The sequence below is a fragment of the Myiozetetes cayanensis genome, unplaced genomic scaffold, assembly GCF_022539395.1.
Source record: "Myiozetetes cayanensis isolate MyiCay16 unplaced genomic scaffold, myiCay2020 scf5-8, whole genome shotgun sequence".
NCBI lineage: Eukaryota > Metazoa > Chordata > Aves > Passeriformes > Tyrannidae > Myiozetetes > Myiozetetes cayanensis.
In genome coordinates this window covers 26,123,765-26,140,112 of record NW_026087742.1, presented here as the reverse complement: position 1 = coordinate 26,140,112, position 16,348 = coordinate 26,123,765, and the positions used below count along the sequence as shown (strand labels likewise).

The 16,348-nt window shown below is 39.0% G+C and overlaps 1 protein-coding gene across 3 annotated transcripts in view; it reads left to right on the top strand.

Annotated features, from left to right (window-relative positions):
- WARS2 (tryptophanyl tRNA synthetase 2, mitochondrial) overlaps positions 1-16,201 on the top strand; it is a 45,999-nt gene extending 29,798 nt beyond the window's left edge. For all 3 annotated transcript variants that reach the window (XM_050333571.1, XM_050333574.1, XM_050333572.1), the window contains 4 exons: positions 2,663-2,743; positions 4,435-4,520; positions 7,118-7,236; positions 9,194-16,201. In XM_050333571.1, the coding sequence (XP_050189528.1) occupies positions 2,663-2,743; positions 4,435-4,520; positions 7,118-7,236; positions 9,194-9,642 (735 nt within the window). In that variant the 3' untranslated portion in view covers positions 9,643-16,201. The remainder of the gene's footprint in view (positions 1-2,662; positions 2,744-4,434; positions 4,521-7,117; positions 7,237-9,193) is intronic.
- The last annotated feature ends 147 nt before the right edge of the window (positions 16,202-16,348 follow it).

Genomic DNA, 16,348 nt, shown 5'->3' with positions numbered 1-16,348 from the left:
CAGCAATTACCTGCCCCTCTTGCCAAGTAAAACACAGTAGCTTAAACTGTGATTTAGTCTGACAAATGATTTGTGGTTTAATCCTAGTACCTCCTGATTCACACACCAACATACAGTCACTTACTGCAATTTGGATGATGAATGTTAACTCATTAGGCTCCAGTATTGAATTTTTTTCCAACTGAAATCACTACCCTTCAGTGCACTTTTATATATTTTCTCCTCCTTTTATCAGGCTTTTCCCTCACAGTATTCATGCTTTAGTCTTACTTAGGAAAAGACTCTATGTGTTTGAGGATTAGACATGGGTATAACTTGGTAAGACCCAGAACTGTGTATTCAACTCAACAAATGCTGTTTAGATCACTTGGTGTTTTGGTAACTGATGGAATGTCAAATCCGCTGATCCAGTGAAACTCACATGCCGTCTTGGCTGTGGAAGTGAAGTCTTACAGAACTGAATCCATGACTGCACAGCTTTTGAAGAGAGTCCTTGTCAACACAAGTGGAACAGAGCACCATCTCCTCTCTATCCGTGACTAGAAGAAAGAAAAGAGAAACTGCTTTGTACCAGATGGTGATTCCTTCTAAATGAAGTAGGAGTCCTGATCTTAGTATTTTCTATAAAGTTCAAGTTACTCTTTGTATCTTGCAGAGAATATATTTGGTTGCACTTTATATCTTGCTGCACTTTGTCTTGTGCACAAAAGATTGCAGGTCAAATAAGCATGAGGAAATTACAAAAAAATAAAACTATGGGAAAGGCAGAAAGAAGGGAAGGAGAATCAACCATAAATGTTTCACATCTCTACCCACAGAGCTGTTTTCTTGAGGTCAGATACCTCTGCACAACATTGGCGACCAAAATAGTCCAGTAATGGCTAGCTAGGAAATTACTGTGTTTAAAATGTGACAACAAAGAAATTGCAATTAATAATGCTAGTAATTCTTACTTGCTAACACACACTTTTTACTGCCTTCCATCTGGGTTGTTATATCATGTTGCAAGCACGAAGCTTTGAACATGCTTGGGACAGTTGACATGCTCTTAAACATTCATAACCTACCAATATTGAAAAGAGCAAATCAAACATGTAAGCAAAGGAGCAGAACATAGATCACTTTTTTCTTTTGATGATTATTGTCTGTATAGCTAAGAACAGACAGAATGACAGGAGAGAAGTTAAAGAATATGCATCAGCAATGCTTGCCTCTTTTACTAATCGAGAAATGAATATTTGAAATGCAAAAGCTGAAGAGCGTATGTAATGAAGCTAAACATGGATTCATCCAACATAGGATGTTGACACAGCACATTTCGTGTCTCAGCCTGTAGAAAATCTTCCTCTTAGCAGAAGGGGGGCAATCACTCTGTCTGATGTCTTTCTGAAACGATTAAAATTTCACTATCGCCACAATTTTCCCCTGAACGTTAAATGAAGAATCTGTTGCGTGATCTTAAGTGAAATCTTTTTTGTCTTTTTAAACCACCCTTGTAGCAAAGGGTGTGCGGAGGCCTGATCTTCCTCTTTCACTTGCAGGCTGGAAGGTGTAAAGACCTTCCCCGGATCTTCGCTCGCGAAGACTGGCCATTATTATTATTATTATAGTAGGATTGCAGAACTGAGGGACAAATTAAGCTTCAATTCAGGCTGTCCTGTAGTTTGACTTCAGCTATTATCCCTGTTTTGCAGACAGGTTAAGGCCATTAAGACCTCTTGGTGCACACAAAGCCCTGACGAGCCTCACCTGGACCTTCCACCCATGTACATTTTGCCCAGTTCCCCAGAGCTCCACTTAAGCTCAGGTCCCTTGTCTTCACCTGAAGTACATCATGGTGTCCCTGTGCTCACCCCCGTCCCTGCTGCCTCGGTTTTCTCACTGGGCTCCCTGGATTGTCCTCAGATGTGACTAATTACCTTTCTGTGTCTGTCGATCACCAGACTGTCACTGCCACCACCCTTGCCCTATCAGTGCATTGTCCTGGTCAGGGAGATGACTGTTCCTGCGTGGCTCCTGTCTCTTTGCAGACACAGCCTTGTGGAGCAGTCCAGCTCTTCTTTTTCCCTGGCAGTTAGTTCAGGCTTCTGTGAAGGACCTGCAGTTAGTTTACTGCCAGACATACTGCAGTGCAGTATGGCTTAGGCAAGGACTGTGGGCAGTCTGGCTTGAGCTTAAAGGGGGCTCCTGGAACCATGGGCAGAGGGGATGGCTGAAGGGCTCAGGTGAAGCTGGTGAGGACAAATTAAGGGAAATCAGTGCACTGGGGCCCTGATGCAGAAGAAATGAAGATTGGGTTAGTTATTGGCACTGGAAATGAGAAAGGTGAAGTTTTGTCACTGTTAATGTATTACCTAAGAGTGTGGAGAGGCTGTGGCACAGTGGCAAACAGTTGATTAGTTTACATGTGCGCTCAACTCTGCTATCGCTAAAGCGTTCTCTTTCTTATTTAGAACATGAGAGGACAGGATCAAGAATGGTACCTGAGTGTAGGATATTCAATCCTGGCAGTGTCCAAGACTTCCCATTAGCTTGTCACTTGATCTTACTGAAAAAATAATATTAAAAAATTATTTTCTGATCCTTTTTGTCTTTATTGATTTGGGGAAAATGTGCATATAAATGAAGGAGATTCAAATAGATTCTGGCTTCATACTTTCAGGTTCCCGAGCATGCAGAACTTGCCTGGATTCTCGGGTGCTTAACTAATGTGCCACGCCTGCTACGTTTGCCCCAGTGGAAGGTATGGACACTTATTGTGTTGAAATACTTGTTATCTGTGAAATCCCAACTGTATCTTGATTATCTCTGCTTTCGGTTTAAGTAATTCTGTAGTCCTCCAGTGGAAGGGGAGAAAAGTGTCTTTCCAGGTCTATTGCTCTCAATGAACATTTTCCTGCTGGAAGCTACAGAATAATATTATTGGCAGAGACTTGCAGAAATGGTACTAAATATGAGGTTGGTTTAGTGTCGTTAAACTGATTTTGCTAGAATATTTGGTGTTATTTCAATAATTTCAGTGCTTATTTAATAATGTAAAACTACTGCAAGATATTGCAATGGAAACCTTGACCCTTGACAATTAAGGAATTCCATAAACAGCTTTTCTTTTTCCACTATAAAGAGTGGCTGTTCTGTAGATTTTATGGAAGAGTCTTCTAAAGAGTCATATGTTGGAAGAGGAGTGTAGAAATTGTAAATATAAAAAATGTGCTGAGTGATAATCTATCTTAAATGTTTGCCTTTACAAGTTTCAAATGTTCATTATCTTAATCTTGGTACTGCATCAGCATGATGGCATCAACAGTTCTTTCATTTTATTTCCTTGTATTTTATTTTGGCATTTAGTAAGCAGAAAAAGCAAAAGCAGAGAGAAGTATCTGAAAAAGGGGAAAAAAAACCCAAAACAAAACAGCAGCTTAAGAGCAGTTTGGCTTGCAGAGTTCAGAGCAGCCTTAAATACCTCCAGATGTTTTCTTTTTTCCTGTTTTTCTTCTTAATTAAATAAAACCAGTAAAACTTAAATACAGCAACCAGCATTAATGCATGTCACAGATTAAAGCAAACCTTTTCCAACCTGAGGTTCTAAAGTTAAGCTCTTAAATCCAACTTTGACTGGATTGACTTTCCAAATCTTCAGATAGGTGTTACAGGTGCTAGGCTTTGCAAATTAAGTTCCCTGAACCCTAGGCACTTAGAGATGTAGACAGAATATAGGATTTATAGGAGAGGGTGAGAAAAATTTGAATATATTTGAACAGTCTTAATGAAATAATTAAGATTTCAAGGGGTTTAGTATATTTAACTATTGCTAAAAGCAAAATGTAGGTAAGCCATTGCTAGAACATAATTAGTGTCTGTAGCCTGACTACGTTGATTTAAGTGATCCATATTGTAGAGCAGTAAAGGACTTGAAGACATTAGGTGGATTGCAGGGAGCAATGTGAACTAATGGAGAGAACTGCTGGACTCCACCTCTGTAGCTATGGGTTCTCCTAGCTGTCACTGAGTGTACTTGTGACTCTGTGATCACTGTCTTAATCTCTTTTCTGTGAAACACAGATATTGTATAATCTTTATATCTCTATTGTAAAGTGTTATTTCTGAAAATGCTATTTTAAAAGTAGGGTTTATTGATACTAACTGTAATAACCCAGTCTGATTGTTTTGTGTTTATTAATAAGGTTACAAACAGAAAACACAAGGCTCTATTTTCTTCCCACTAGAACATCAAAACAGTGTAGGGAAATTCATACATACAGGACATGAAACAGAACGTATCTGTTCATAAGGAATGGATTTTACCTAACACTCTCTTCTCTAAAGTTATGCAATAAGTTACTCAAAAAGTCAGAATTCTAATTAACTAATATCATAGATTTTGATACCATTAGGCAAAAGTGTGATTCCTCTCTGTTTTTCTTTTTCAAACAGATGAAGCGTGCCAGCCAGAATAGCGAAGGAACTGTTGGTTTGTTGACTTACCCTGTGCTTCAAGCAGCAGATATTTTGCTGTACAAGTAAGAGGCAGAACGTGAGCCCATGGGCAATGTCTGTTCAGCTACATTAGAATGAATGTTCGTCAGGTCAACATGCTAACTTATTAAGCGGGGGAGCTGGGTGTGATTAGATCAGAAGATTGGAAATGGATGACAGACTCTCAAGTGGCTGGTTGAAATCTAGCCTGGCTGAAAAGCAACTGATAGGGCTGTAAAGAGAAAAATCTGGTCACTTGAGAATAATTCTTAGGGAATTATAGCAGATTGGTGTTTAATTGTACATATTACTTGTTTACACACATAGATATTTTTTAAGTAGTTATGCTTTATGCAGAGTACTGTAGAGATACCTAAACTGTCTGTATGTAATATATGAGTAGTAGTGTGGGATTAGTGTAGGATTTTTCATATTGATGAAAAAAGGTGACTGTGCTAGTTCAGTTTTCTCTGTGGTGTACTATGTGCTGCAATGGAAATAGCCACTAATGAGAGACTGGTGATTTCTCAGCATGCCTAAGCCTGTAGCCTAGCTGATAAGAATTGTTATGACTGGTTGTATATCATAATATGATTTAAACTGTCTCAATTAGTAAATGTTAGAGACAATGCACTATGTATTAATTATTTTTATGTTCTGAGCATCTGTAATTTGTGGCATTGTTCTGAAGGGAAGGTGAGAGTATTTGTTGGGACAGAGAAGTAGTATAGAACTGTGAGGATGGGGACTTTGTGACAGAGTAACCAAGAGTAGCCAGTTGTTAATTCAGAAAAGTGCATCTAGAGAAATTTCATTGTAAGTAACCACAGTAGGGGAAAACAGTACTGTTAGAAGACCAGTAGTAGATTATATTTCTAACTCACCTGAATTTTAACTAAAAATAATGGGAAGCAAGCAAAAGTCAGAAAGAATCAGACTATTATAATGATCTTCTTAGCAGTGAGTCACATTTGATTATCAAGCGGTATTTAAGGGTGAAATTTAGAGAACTTTATCAGAAATCACCTTGTTTTGATTGAGCTCAACTATGTATGTCTCTTCTATCTCTAGTCAGATCGTGTAATTTGTATTTCCTTAGTAAAACCAGTGGCTTGTTTGCTACTATATTAGCAGCAGGCTGTCCACACAGAGCACAAAGCAAGAAGTGAAAGAAAAAAAAAATCACTTTGAAGAAATTTGACATAGTATCTTTAATCATAAATATTTTAATGTAAAAAAATACTGTAAGGAGCAAGAATTGGGGAGAACTTGAAACACAGGAAGAGAGTGGCAGTCATGAAGAAGAATTTAGAGCTATAGGAGTGGGAGAAACAGTACTAACTCAGATGAACCAAGAATCAAAGAGATAGGAAAATAAACAGAAGATAAATATATGGCAGAAAGGAGTTAAAATAGCACCAAAACAGAAATATTTTTTTTAAAAATCAAGGAAAAAGGCAGAGGCATTTATAGAGATAATACATTTTCTCTTTAGTGGCAAACTTTGTGAATATGGAACTATTTTGGCATATGGAAACATTTCTTTTGACCTGCTTAAAGTATATTGATTATGGTAACTGATTTTTCTCTATGTTAGTTATAGGCCACTGTGACTTCCTATTGGCTACTGTAACTCTTTTTAGGTTGCCTTGCTGACTGTTTGGTGGGGAATAAAGGTGGACAAATTGATTCTTGGATGTCAGCCCAGTAATTCAGAATCGGAAGGAAAGAGTACCGTGTTGAACTGAAATTTTCTGGGAACTTAAAAGATGCATAGTGAACTTCCTTACTCTGGAACATATCCAGGATTCTGAATACCCCACAAGCCTTAGGAAAAAAAAAAATCTGCTGGGGGATGGGAGAGTAATCAAAAGCTGGCATGATTTCAAGTCTGCCTCATCTAAAAGAATCATACATTTTTAGCAAGTATGATTAACTGTGGGAAAGAATCGCCAGGGGAAGTAATGGATTCTTCACCTCCTCGTGTCCTCTGATGCAGATTGTGTTTTCCTCCAGAAGTGTATTCAAGCCACTGAGTTCAATACAGCAGATCAAATGATCCTTTGAATCTGACAGTTCTAATCTTCTAATGATAACACTTGTGACAATGAAGGCACTGACCCACTTGATATTTATACAACAGTGACCCATTAGGACGAACCACTCTCTTCTTTCCTTCCCTTGGTACATCCTCAGTACTAGCTTCTCAACAACAGCTATGTTTTCCTGAAATTTGACATGACAATGTGCTTGCACTTTATGCCTTGCAGACCTTTCTTACTTTGTTTGCATACTTACAACACATGTTCCTTGATCTCTAAAGAGACAGCAGGAGATACTACAAAAACCTTCTTTGAGCTGAGTTTAGTGAGTTGCTCTTACAGGTATCTTTGCCATGTATGTTTTTGTGATGGGCTATTTTTGCCCTTGGAGATGTGCTTCAGTTCAGCACAAAATGCAGACTCATCTTGGGATATGGTCAGTTTTGGACCTTGTTCCTGCAGCACCTATATCTAGCTGGGACTGAGTGTTTGGCTCAATCTGGCCCTCAGTCATGGCAGAAGCTGTGACAGTCTTGAGTAACATTTCAGCAGAACCAGAGAGCTTTGCTGAGTTTCCTGTATCTGTCTTTTATTAAAAGGTCAACACATGTTCCTGTTGGAGAAGATCAAGTCCTGCACCTGGAACTAGCCCAAGATATAGCACAACATTTCAACAAGAAATATGGAGAATTCTTTCCTGTGCCCAAAGCCATTTTAAGTGAGCTGGTCTTGGTTATTTTTTTTTTCCCTTAACTGCACTTTTAAGGTTGAAGATGGATTTAAATATTGTGGAAATAGTTTCAGGGACCAAGAAAAGGGTACAAACTGATGCTAAGGGAGTGGAAAATTAAAAACTGACAACGAGGGACTAGGGCTGTGAAATTGAACTCCCAAGATAGACATAAGGCTTTACAAATCCCTGGTAGAGGAATGTATGTGACGTCTGGTGTTCTAGTCCAGGGGGCCAGATGCACTCTGCTGCTGCCAGTCAGCCTTGCTCTTCAAGTACTGGACTTCTAAGAGTAGGATCGCTGCTCCATGTTGCTAGTTCAGGAGACCTCTAGCAAGCAGAATTCCCAAAGTCCAAGTGGTAGATGTTTACATTAAGCATATTAAACAGCCTGTAGATTTATTGATACAGTGCTCAAAAATTTTTAAGGGTGTTTAATATATACTTGCGTATTTCGGTGCATGTCTCTTACAGAGCTTAAGACTTTCCAGTTTTGGTCTTACACTCAGGAAGACTTATAAGGAAAATCTTCTCAGCCATTTTTGAGCAATAAGGTCATAGGCCGGGGGGTGAGGAGGAGTCAGATGGCACAAATGGCATGTTTGTTAAGAAACGTGAAGAATTGGGCAAGGAAGAAGTATTGCATCTTTGTTGTAAGTAATGTAGAGGAATGCACAGCAGAGACCTTCGCCCCCAAAAGGGCAAGGAGCTCTCACCTTAGAAAAGACAGGCAGTAATAAACCTTTCTCAGTTTTCAAGCCTCAATGACAAAAATGGTGCTAGACCTAAAGTGGAGCTTAGAGAATAAAAACTGCAGTTTCTAATGAACAATTGAATACTAAGTACTATAAAGAAGAGCTGAGTGTAGCCTGTGATGAAGATGAGACTATTTACCAGTAAATAAAAAACTCAATTTTTAAAAAAACAAGAACATTTTACCTTGCTCATGAGAAGCATTCCTTCCTAATATGCAAACCAACAAAATATCATAGATGAATGGAGAAGTAAAGGACCTATTCAGACTCACTAGCTGTAGGAAGTGCAATTACCTGGACTCATTCAGATTGACAGAAAAGAGACAAACTTCCAAAAGGTGACTCAGAACAGAGCGCTTTCTGGGGCAGTCTGAATTTATGTTGGAAAAACCTTTATCGTTTCACTGAGCACATAGACCATCTGTGAGGAGTATGCAGGTAAATTATTTGGCCATATAAGGTGTCTAAAACCAATTGGTGTGAATACTCTCAAGATTAGTGATACTTTATGACCTCCATGAATTATGTTTCTTGGTGTTTGGGTGTATGCTGTTAAAGTACTTTGCAATATTCCCCTAATGCTACTATTCAATTTAATGTACATGCATATATCTTAGCAATTTGTACAGTATCCACACCTTTCTTATCTGAACAGTGCTTTGCCTCTAACAGAGCTGGTTATTGTTCAGTTAGAGAATTTTAATAACTGTCTTTATTGAGATTTAGGAGAATTACCTGGTGATTATGGGTGAAAGAGTTTCTTGAAGTAAGAGATAAACTCTTCTGTGATTCTTTTTTACCAGTGGATTTAACCTGTTTCTCCTCTGCTCAGAACCTTTCAGTGAAGTCCATACTCTTTAGGTAACTTGTTCCCAGTGTCAGTAGTACAAGGGAAGAGAAATTCTAGGGAGAAATCAGCATATTAGCCACAGAAAGTATTAGGAGGAGTCCCAGCAGAAGTTTCTGCTTAGTGAGGGTGGGAGAGAGGCAGCAGGTTTCAGTTTATGGGAAGAGAAAGGTGGCTTCTTAGAAGGACAGGGAGGACATAGGAACTAAATAGTGCATAAGTGTTTGTGCTCACAACTCATTTTTGAGCAAGAATGAACAGCTTCATCCTGTGTTCTTAGCAAATTTCATAAGAAACCATTGTCTGCATTCATAATTACTCCTTTTTTTCTTTCTTTTCTAAGGTACAACAAAGAAAATAAAATCCCTCAGAGATCCAGCAGCGAAGATGTCCAAGTCAGACCCACAGAAGTTAGCTACTGTTAACATAGCAGACAGCCCTGATGAAATAGTGCTGAAATTTCGCAAAGCTGTGACTGACTTTACCTCTGAGGTGACCTATGACCCAGCTACTCGCCCCGGTGTCTCCAATCTGGTGTCCATTCATGCTGCCGTAACAGGGCTCAGCATCAAGGAAGTGCTGCACCAAGCCACTGGTCTCGACACTGCTCACTACAAAATGGTGGTAGCAGAGTCAGTTATTCAAAAGTTTGCACCTATCAGGAATGAAATCAAGAAACTCCAGGAAGACAAGTCCCATCTCATAAGGGTTTTAGAGGATGGAGCAGAGAAAGCCAAAGAACTGGCTGCCCCCATCTATCAAGAAATAAGAAGACTGGTGGGATTTCAATAGAAGCTACTGAGTAGTTGCAAGGACTTTTGTATCATGGGACAGACATTTTGTTATTTGTAACAAAATCACATATTAATTATGAATCATTTTGGTTTGAAACAAAAGCTTTTTTTCCTGGAAGATCCAAGTAGAACATTGAAGGTGATTACATTAAAAAAATTTGCATATTAGCAGTGGGACCATCATTAAGCTTGTTGGGATAGTCCAAGAAGGAGGGCAGAAACAATCACAATTCACAAACAAATTGTGCAAAAGCAGAATATAAGGTTACCTATATGGAGTTCTGGATTTTTCCATTGACCACTCCAAGAAGCTGAAGTATAGGCAAGGTGATCAGAACCTAGCAGAAAGATTTGTAATCCTTTCAAGAATGTACTTAGCTGTGCATGTAATCTTGTTACAGATGGACAGTTCATCCCATTGTGGGTTATTCATCTTTGGTATGGTGGTTGAACATGTTTTGGATAACCAGAATAAAAGCAGAGACTTACAAATAAATGCTCAGGGTAATGAGGAGAGAATTTATTGCTTCTCCCTATCGTGTCTTCAAAATCAGTGTGACTGTTTTATCTATGTAGTTTTTGCGAAGTGAGCCAGTGTGTCTCTCTAAAACTCACTGGATACTGTGCTTGATGACTTCTTTGATAGTCACTCCAAAGAATCCAGAAAGTGTACTTGAATTTCACTTCTACCACCTCTGTCATCCTGCTGGTCAGGTCTAAGGTACCTCAGTGACAAATGATGTGCTTCAGCTGCTCCTACTCCACCTGCTGTTCTGTTTAGCAGGGAACTCCAGGATTTTCAGTTCAGCATCACATTCTAGGATTAGAAAAGGTGTAGAGAAGAAGGCGTAATTCTGAGTCAAAGAAATTTTAGGTTGAGAATCAGAGAACTTTCTGTAAAGTTGGCAAAATTACTCGTTCAGAAAATTGTGCCAAAGTCAGAGCCAGAATCAAGTTAAATAGATCTTTATGAACTCTTCACTACTGAGCCTCAGGAAAACATGGTAATGGGAGAATGGTATTAGCCTGCACTGATCTTAAGTCTCACAAGACCCACAAACTGGGACCTGGGGACTATGGCATTTGTCAGGGAATGTGTGGTAAAGGGGAGCTGCCAAAGGAGACACCATATTCTGAAGAGGGGAGAGTACTACATGTTAAAAGATAATTAAAGCCCTCCTGTGCCAGTGTATTTAGCTGTATCGTTACTCTTCATGGTGCTGTGTTTGAAATTGCTATACTGTAATGTAAATTGAGTTAATCCTGTACCCTGGCAGCTCATAACCATTATATGCCTGTGGCATTTATCATGAAGGATTGCGGTATTACATGACTGAGTTACTAAAACCAGAGGAGGAGGGGGTGTTTCTACATAGTGCAGTTGTTTGTTTGTTTGCTTTCTTTTTTAAAAAGACACTATTTAGTTAATTGTAGTGACTTGATTCAGAAAGAAATATTTAATTTTCTGAAACATGGAGTTGAGAGCTGAGCATCTCCAGATCTGTGCTGAAACCTGTATTTATTTGTTAGGGATCTGAAGAGAACTGCCATTGAGGAACTTGATGACAGATTTTCTAAAGTTAGTCATGACTAGAGAAGCAGAATGGATGGAGACAGAATGATCAGAAATCAAACTCAGTATGTACTGACAAGTCCAGGGTAATGTCCTGTGGAAAGAATAAGTATATTCAAAAATTGTCCATGGTTTTAAATAAACTGTAGCAAATTAGGAAAGGGCACAGTTGGAGTTGTGCATATTTAGGTATTTTTAAAAGACTTGTGTCAGTGTTTAACAGCTGCATTAGTCTGCATGGAAAACTAAGACAAAAAATTAAGGCACACAATTACTGCTGCTTACTGACATGGCATAAAATATTTGCAGTGGCACTGTTTAATATGGATTGATTTCTGCAAAGTTCCCACAATATCTTACTTAAGAGAAGCTAAGACACGGCTCATGAACACACTGAAAATCTTCAGCTAGGTTTACCTCTACCTCTTTTTCACTAGCAAAGATAGGAGCACATATTCAAGAGACAAATCATAGTTTCATTTTTTGCACTTCTGATACTTAAATCACCAACACATAGGGTTGCCATTCAATGCACCTTCTTTGCAGTGGAAAGGAAATAGGAGCATTCATAGGAGGGATTGACATCAACGGGCAGTTCTGGTTTGTTACTGAAACTATTCTGAGCAATCTTTCCAAAACTGTTAGATTTTTTCAGAAAATCATGTAGGTGAAGCAGGAAGAAAAACTTCAAAAGACCCTTTTCTTTGAGGTAGGAGTTTAGTGCATCACATATTTAGCAGTGTTTCAAACAAACTCACTAATTTGTCTCTTTTTAATTCAGTATATTGGGGTGTTTCTCTTCCATTTGTCCTATCAAACAAACCTTACTTGCCTGACTTATTTCCTTCAAGTAAGGAAATACATTTGTTTTTTCAGCTTCAGGAAAGTTAAACTTGTGTAAAATGAATATGTTCACCAACTGATTGTTGACTTTTAGTTTTTATTTTAGTTGCTCCTGTGGAGGAATTCTCAAAATAAAGACTGTGTCTGCCCAGTGAAATAATCCCAATTCCATTAACAGCCATGATCTTTAGAGTCCCCTGGAATGAGGCAACAAATGTAGATGTGCAGATATCTGTTGCCTATTTCAGTTTTCTTAGAGCATGGCCTTTTTGCAATGTTAACTGTCTTGGCACTCATGTTGTTTAGCTGAACCTAGCCTGGCTGCCTCTCTGCATTTCTTGAGCTCTTCACTTGGTGTCTGGGAAGAGTTTGGCAGGAAGAAGCTGAGCTCGAAGCAATGTGTGCTCAGTACTAACAGTAAAACTTATTTGATTCCAAGCCACTCTGATCTCTTTACTCTTCTTCTACCTCCCTGTTTCCTCTGTGGAACATTTTTGTAAGCACCCGCTCTATGTGGTATTCTGCGACAGTGTCTACATTGACAAAGTAGTGCAGATGAGTTAGAGCAGCTGTTTAGAGAACAGTTGTCGGAGAAGACGTGATGCTATATATTTCAGAATTATTTAATTCACACTAACTCTAGTCCCTCTAGTGCTGGGGATTTGCTGGTTGTTTACACGTGAAGTGCAGTAGATGCACTCCAGAAATGCATTCTCGTGTTCATTTTTATCCATATCATATTCCTTGAGACTTCTCTGTGATGTCAGCTGAAGCGCAGTAGGTGGGAACAGTGGGGAGTTTCTGCAGAAGCACACTCCTGGTCCCAGCTGCGCTGCTGGTACAGACATGCCCCGTGGTATTGTGGAAGTCACTGAAAGGCGTTTTTCCAGGACTGGGTGGGAAAAAGGTCCAAATATGTCTTTCCTAGTTAGAGAAAGAAGAGTTGAAAGGTGGAGAGGTATCCTTACCACTTGCTGTGTTGCTCTTTGAAGAAAAGGAAGCCGAAACAACTATCCTTTATTTCGAATATGCGCAGTAATTTGTGCCTTAGTCTCAAAATTTCCTCTTTTACCATTCCTGTATGTTAGTGCACCTGAAGTACATTTTTGTGGTTGGGATCTGCAGTATCAAACATGGCGTCTCCTGGTCAACTTCACTTATCTTTAGAGATAAGAACATCAACTCCACCATTAATAACTTGCAAAGTTTCAACTAAAATGTTTATACACTTGAGACATTTATCTTTGTGGTCAGTGGTTCCTAGGAAGTCATGCTTATCAGAAGATGCTGGAAATTTTAGATTCAGGAACAATGTTTTCTTCAACAGAGACTCCAAATTAGGATTGGCACCATATAGTAACTCTGGCACTGCTCCAGCATACATCCTTGCCTCAAATAACTGAAGTACATATATATTGTACATTACACTGGAATTTGTAACTGTTAAAGATGTGGTTGAAGTATACTTAGTTTTCAGACACTGTGATCTGGCTTCTCATATTCTCCTGAAGGCCTTGTTCATAGTTCTGGTTTGGTGTGTGTTTATCTACAAACAATTAAAGCAAAACTCCTCAGGATTATGTCTGCATCCATTGAAAGTTAAGGACTTCATAAGAGTGAGCTGAAAGTCTAAGGAAGGACAGTGAAATGGGATCCTTGGGGATTGACCTGCATCTGAATGTTTTGGGACCATAGATTATCAAAGCAAAAGCTTTCATTTCCCTGATTAGGGCCATCACAATTCTGACAACAGTACAGCAGTAAACACTGCTAATGAAAGCCTTTATGTCATTTTATGTAGGGACTCTGGATCTGATTTCTGGAGGACTGTACATGAAACTTTAACTTTTCTGGTCTCCACAGTTTGCTAGATGTTTATGACAGCAAAAATCTGTTTGAAACCATTCGCCAAAGCTGAACCTAATCCTCAGATCCAAAGCCTTTGGGTGTTTTCCTGAAATGGGTATTTCACAAAACAGTTTATTATTTATAAGCTACAGTACCAATTCCAGTAGCTGCTGTAGGATCAGTAAGAGCCAGAGGTCCATTCTGAATTACTCATTCATATGTTTCATTACTGTTCTGATGCACATTCTACATATCCATATGGCTCAAGGATCATGGCAAAACTCAGAGAAGGTCTGTGTGTGGTTCTGGTAATAGCAACAATATGGGTCCAGGCGGGTTTGAGTCTTGAATCTAATGAGCATGCTCTTTCAGTGGTCCAGCTTGTTTAGATTTATGTACAGGACAACAGATGGATCTTTCACCATTTTGATATCTGCATTTGAGTTCCTGGGTGCTGCCTAAACATAAACTGTTTATGACTGATTGACTGCTTCACAGGGAGAAATAGCAAGCTGGCATAGACAGTCTAGTGGATAAGATTTTCTGTTCAGGAAATATATTATCTGTTCTTGACAGGAAAACAAAACCCTCTTTCTGCTTTATTGGACCGTCTAATTTCCTTTAAATTATTTGATCTGTTCATTCCTTCTGGGTAAACTTGACAGTAGCTGCAAGAAGAATGACAATGTATTGTGTAGTCAAAAGCCTTGGAAGGGCCCAGACGTGTCTCATCAATTCAGAAGTCCCTTACATAGTGGAATTTTATTGGTTGCATCAGCGGGTTTCAGGGAAAATGTTGCAGCAAAATCGTAGTCATATGTGACATTAGTTGATCTAATTAAAGCTTTTGTGTCTTGGTTTGGTTTTTGATTTTTTTTCTAACTCACAAGGCTGTGAGAGAAGACTTGGGTTAAACTTTGAATTCCCAATCAAGCTTTCTGTTGCACAGTCCTGTCTAGATGACAGCTGAAGTAATGGAAAATGTATTGTTGCAAAAGATTCTGCACTGATTCTCACTGTCTTTTCTGTCATTTTGTCTGCTGCGCTAATGGAAGATTTGACAGATAAGTATTTATTCTGTTTTGTGTCAATGGGAAATCATTCTACCTGCAAAAGTCCCACACTATTATGCAAATGGAAGATTCATTGATCATTTCAGTTTTAGACAGCAGCTTTAGTTTCACAATTATTTTGTATAAAACCAAATGCCAATCTCCTACACAAAGGGATGAGCAGATGTGCCCAGGTACAATAAACAGTTTAACACCTGAGAAGATATTTTGCTACTGTGGTGAATTGCTGTCACAGAACACCATGTGACAGAAGATGAGATTATCCACTACATGAGTGGTCTCGTGCTGCCTGTGGACATGAAACTAAGCACTGAGCTTAATGGCTGTTGTGCTGTCGTGCTCTCACCACTCCAACATGGCTGTGAGACAGGAACAGCAAATCTGTGCCATACCAGCAGGCTCAATCAGTTCCAGATGTGCTATTTTTGCTGTATCTGCAAGATGAAATGTCAGGACAAGAGCTCCAGAACTGAAATCCTTAAAAGTTATTAAATGTTTGGGAGTAACAGCATGCTTGTAAAGCCTGGTTTATAAAGCCTAGGATAGCATGGTCTTAGCCTCATTCAGACAGCTGACATGAGAAGTCACGCGGCTGAATGTGGCATAAAGTAAGCCATCTGCTTCCTTGATACAATCATGTAAAGACAGTATGAGTCTAATTTGAAGGGTTACTGGATTAACCCTTACAAGTGGGAAGTAACAGCTTATGGCACAGCAAGGTAGTACCAGATCTCTCTTGGTGTCCTTAACCGTTCTGAAACCAGATACTCACAGTTCAGGTGGGGACTTTGGATTGTACAAAGCGCAGGTAAGATCCTGCATGGACAGTGTCACTTGTCCCACGGACTGTTGTTTGGTGTGAATTTATTGTCATCTGGCAATGTGAAATGATGGTCATGTGCTGATAAAATTGATTAATTAACAGTTTCTGCTGTCACAAAAATTAATGAAACTTACATTTGAAATATTGAATATATGTTTTCTACTATCTTTGGTGAAAACTTCTTTCCTGATGCTTCAGGATTTATAGAAAGAAATTTTATGCTACGTACAGATGAAGCTTATCAAAACAAGGCTACTCTTTGGCATTATCCAGAATTTCTGGTGTAGGAGGTTTCTTGTTTCATTCACCCTGTTTACGTTCATGCTTCCTTCCCTAAACCACATCCCTCTCTGAGTAAAGTAAAATCTAAAGTAAAATCTATATGTTGAATGTTGTGAGACTGACTTTTTATTGTGACTGGAAACAGTTGTTCAAATGTATTTCAAGAGTCTCTTCATGGTGTTTGCAGAATGAATAACAAAGATTTCAATAAGTGCCTCTTGAGTATTCAGACCAAGAAAGATCTATGAGTGCGTTGGGGTTT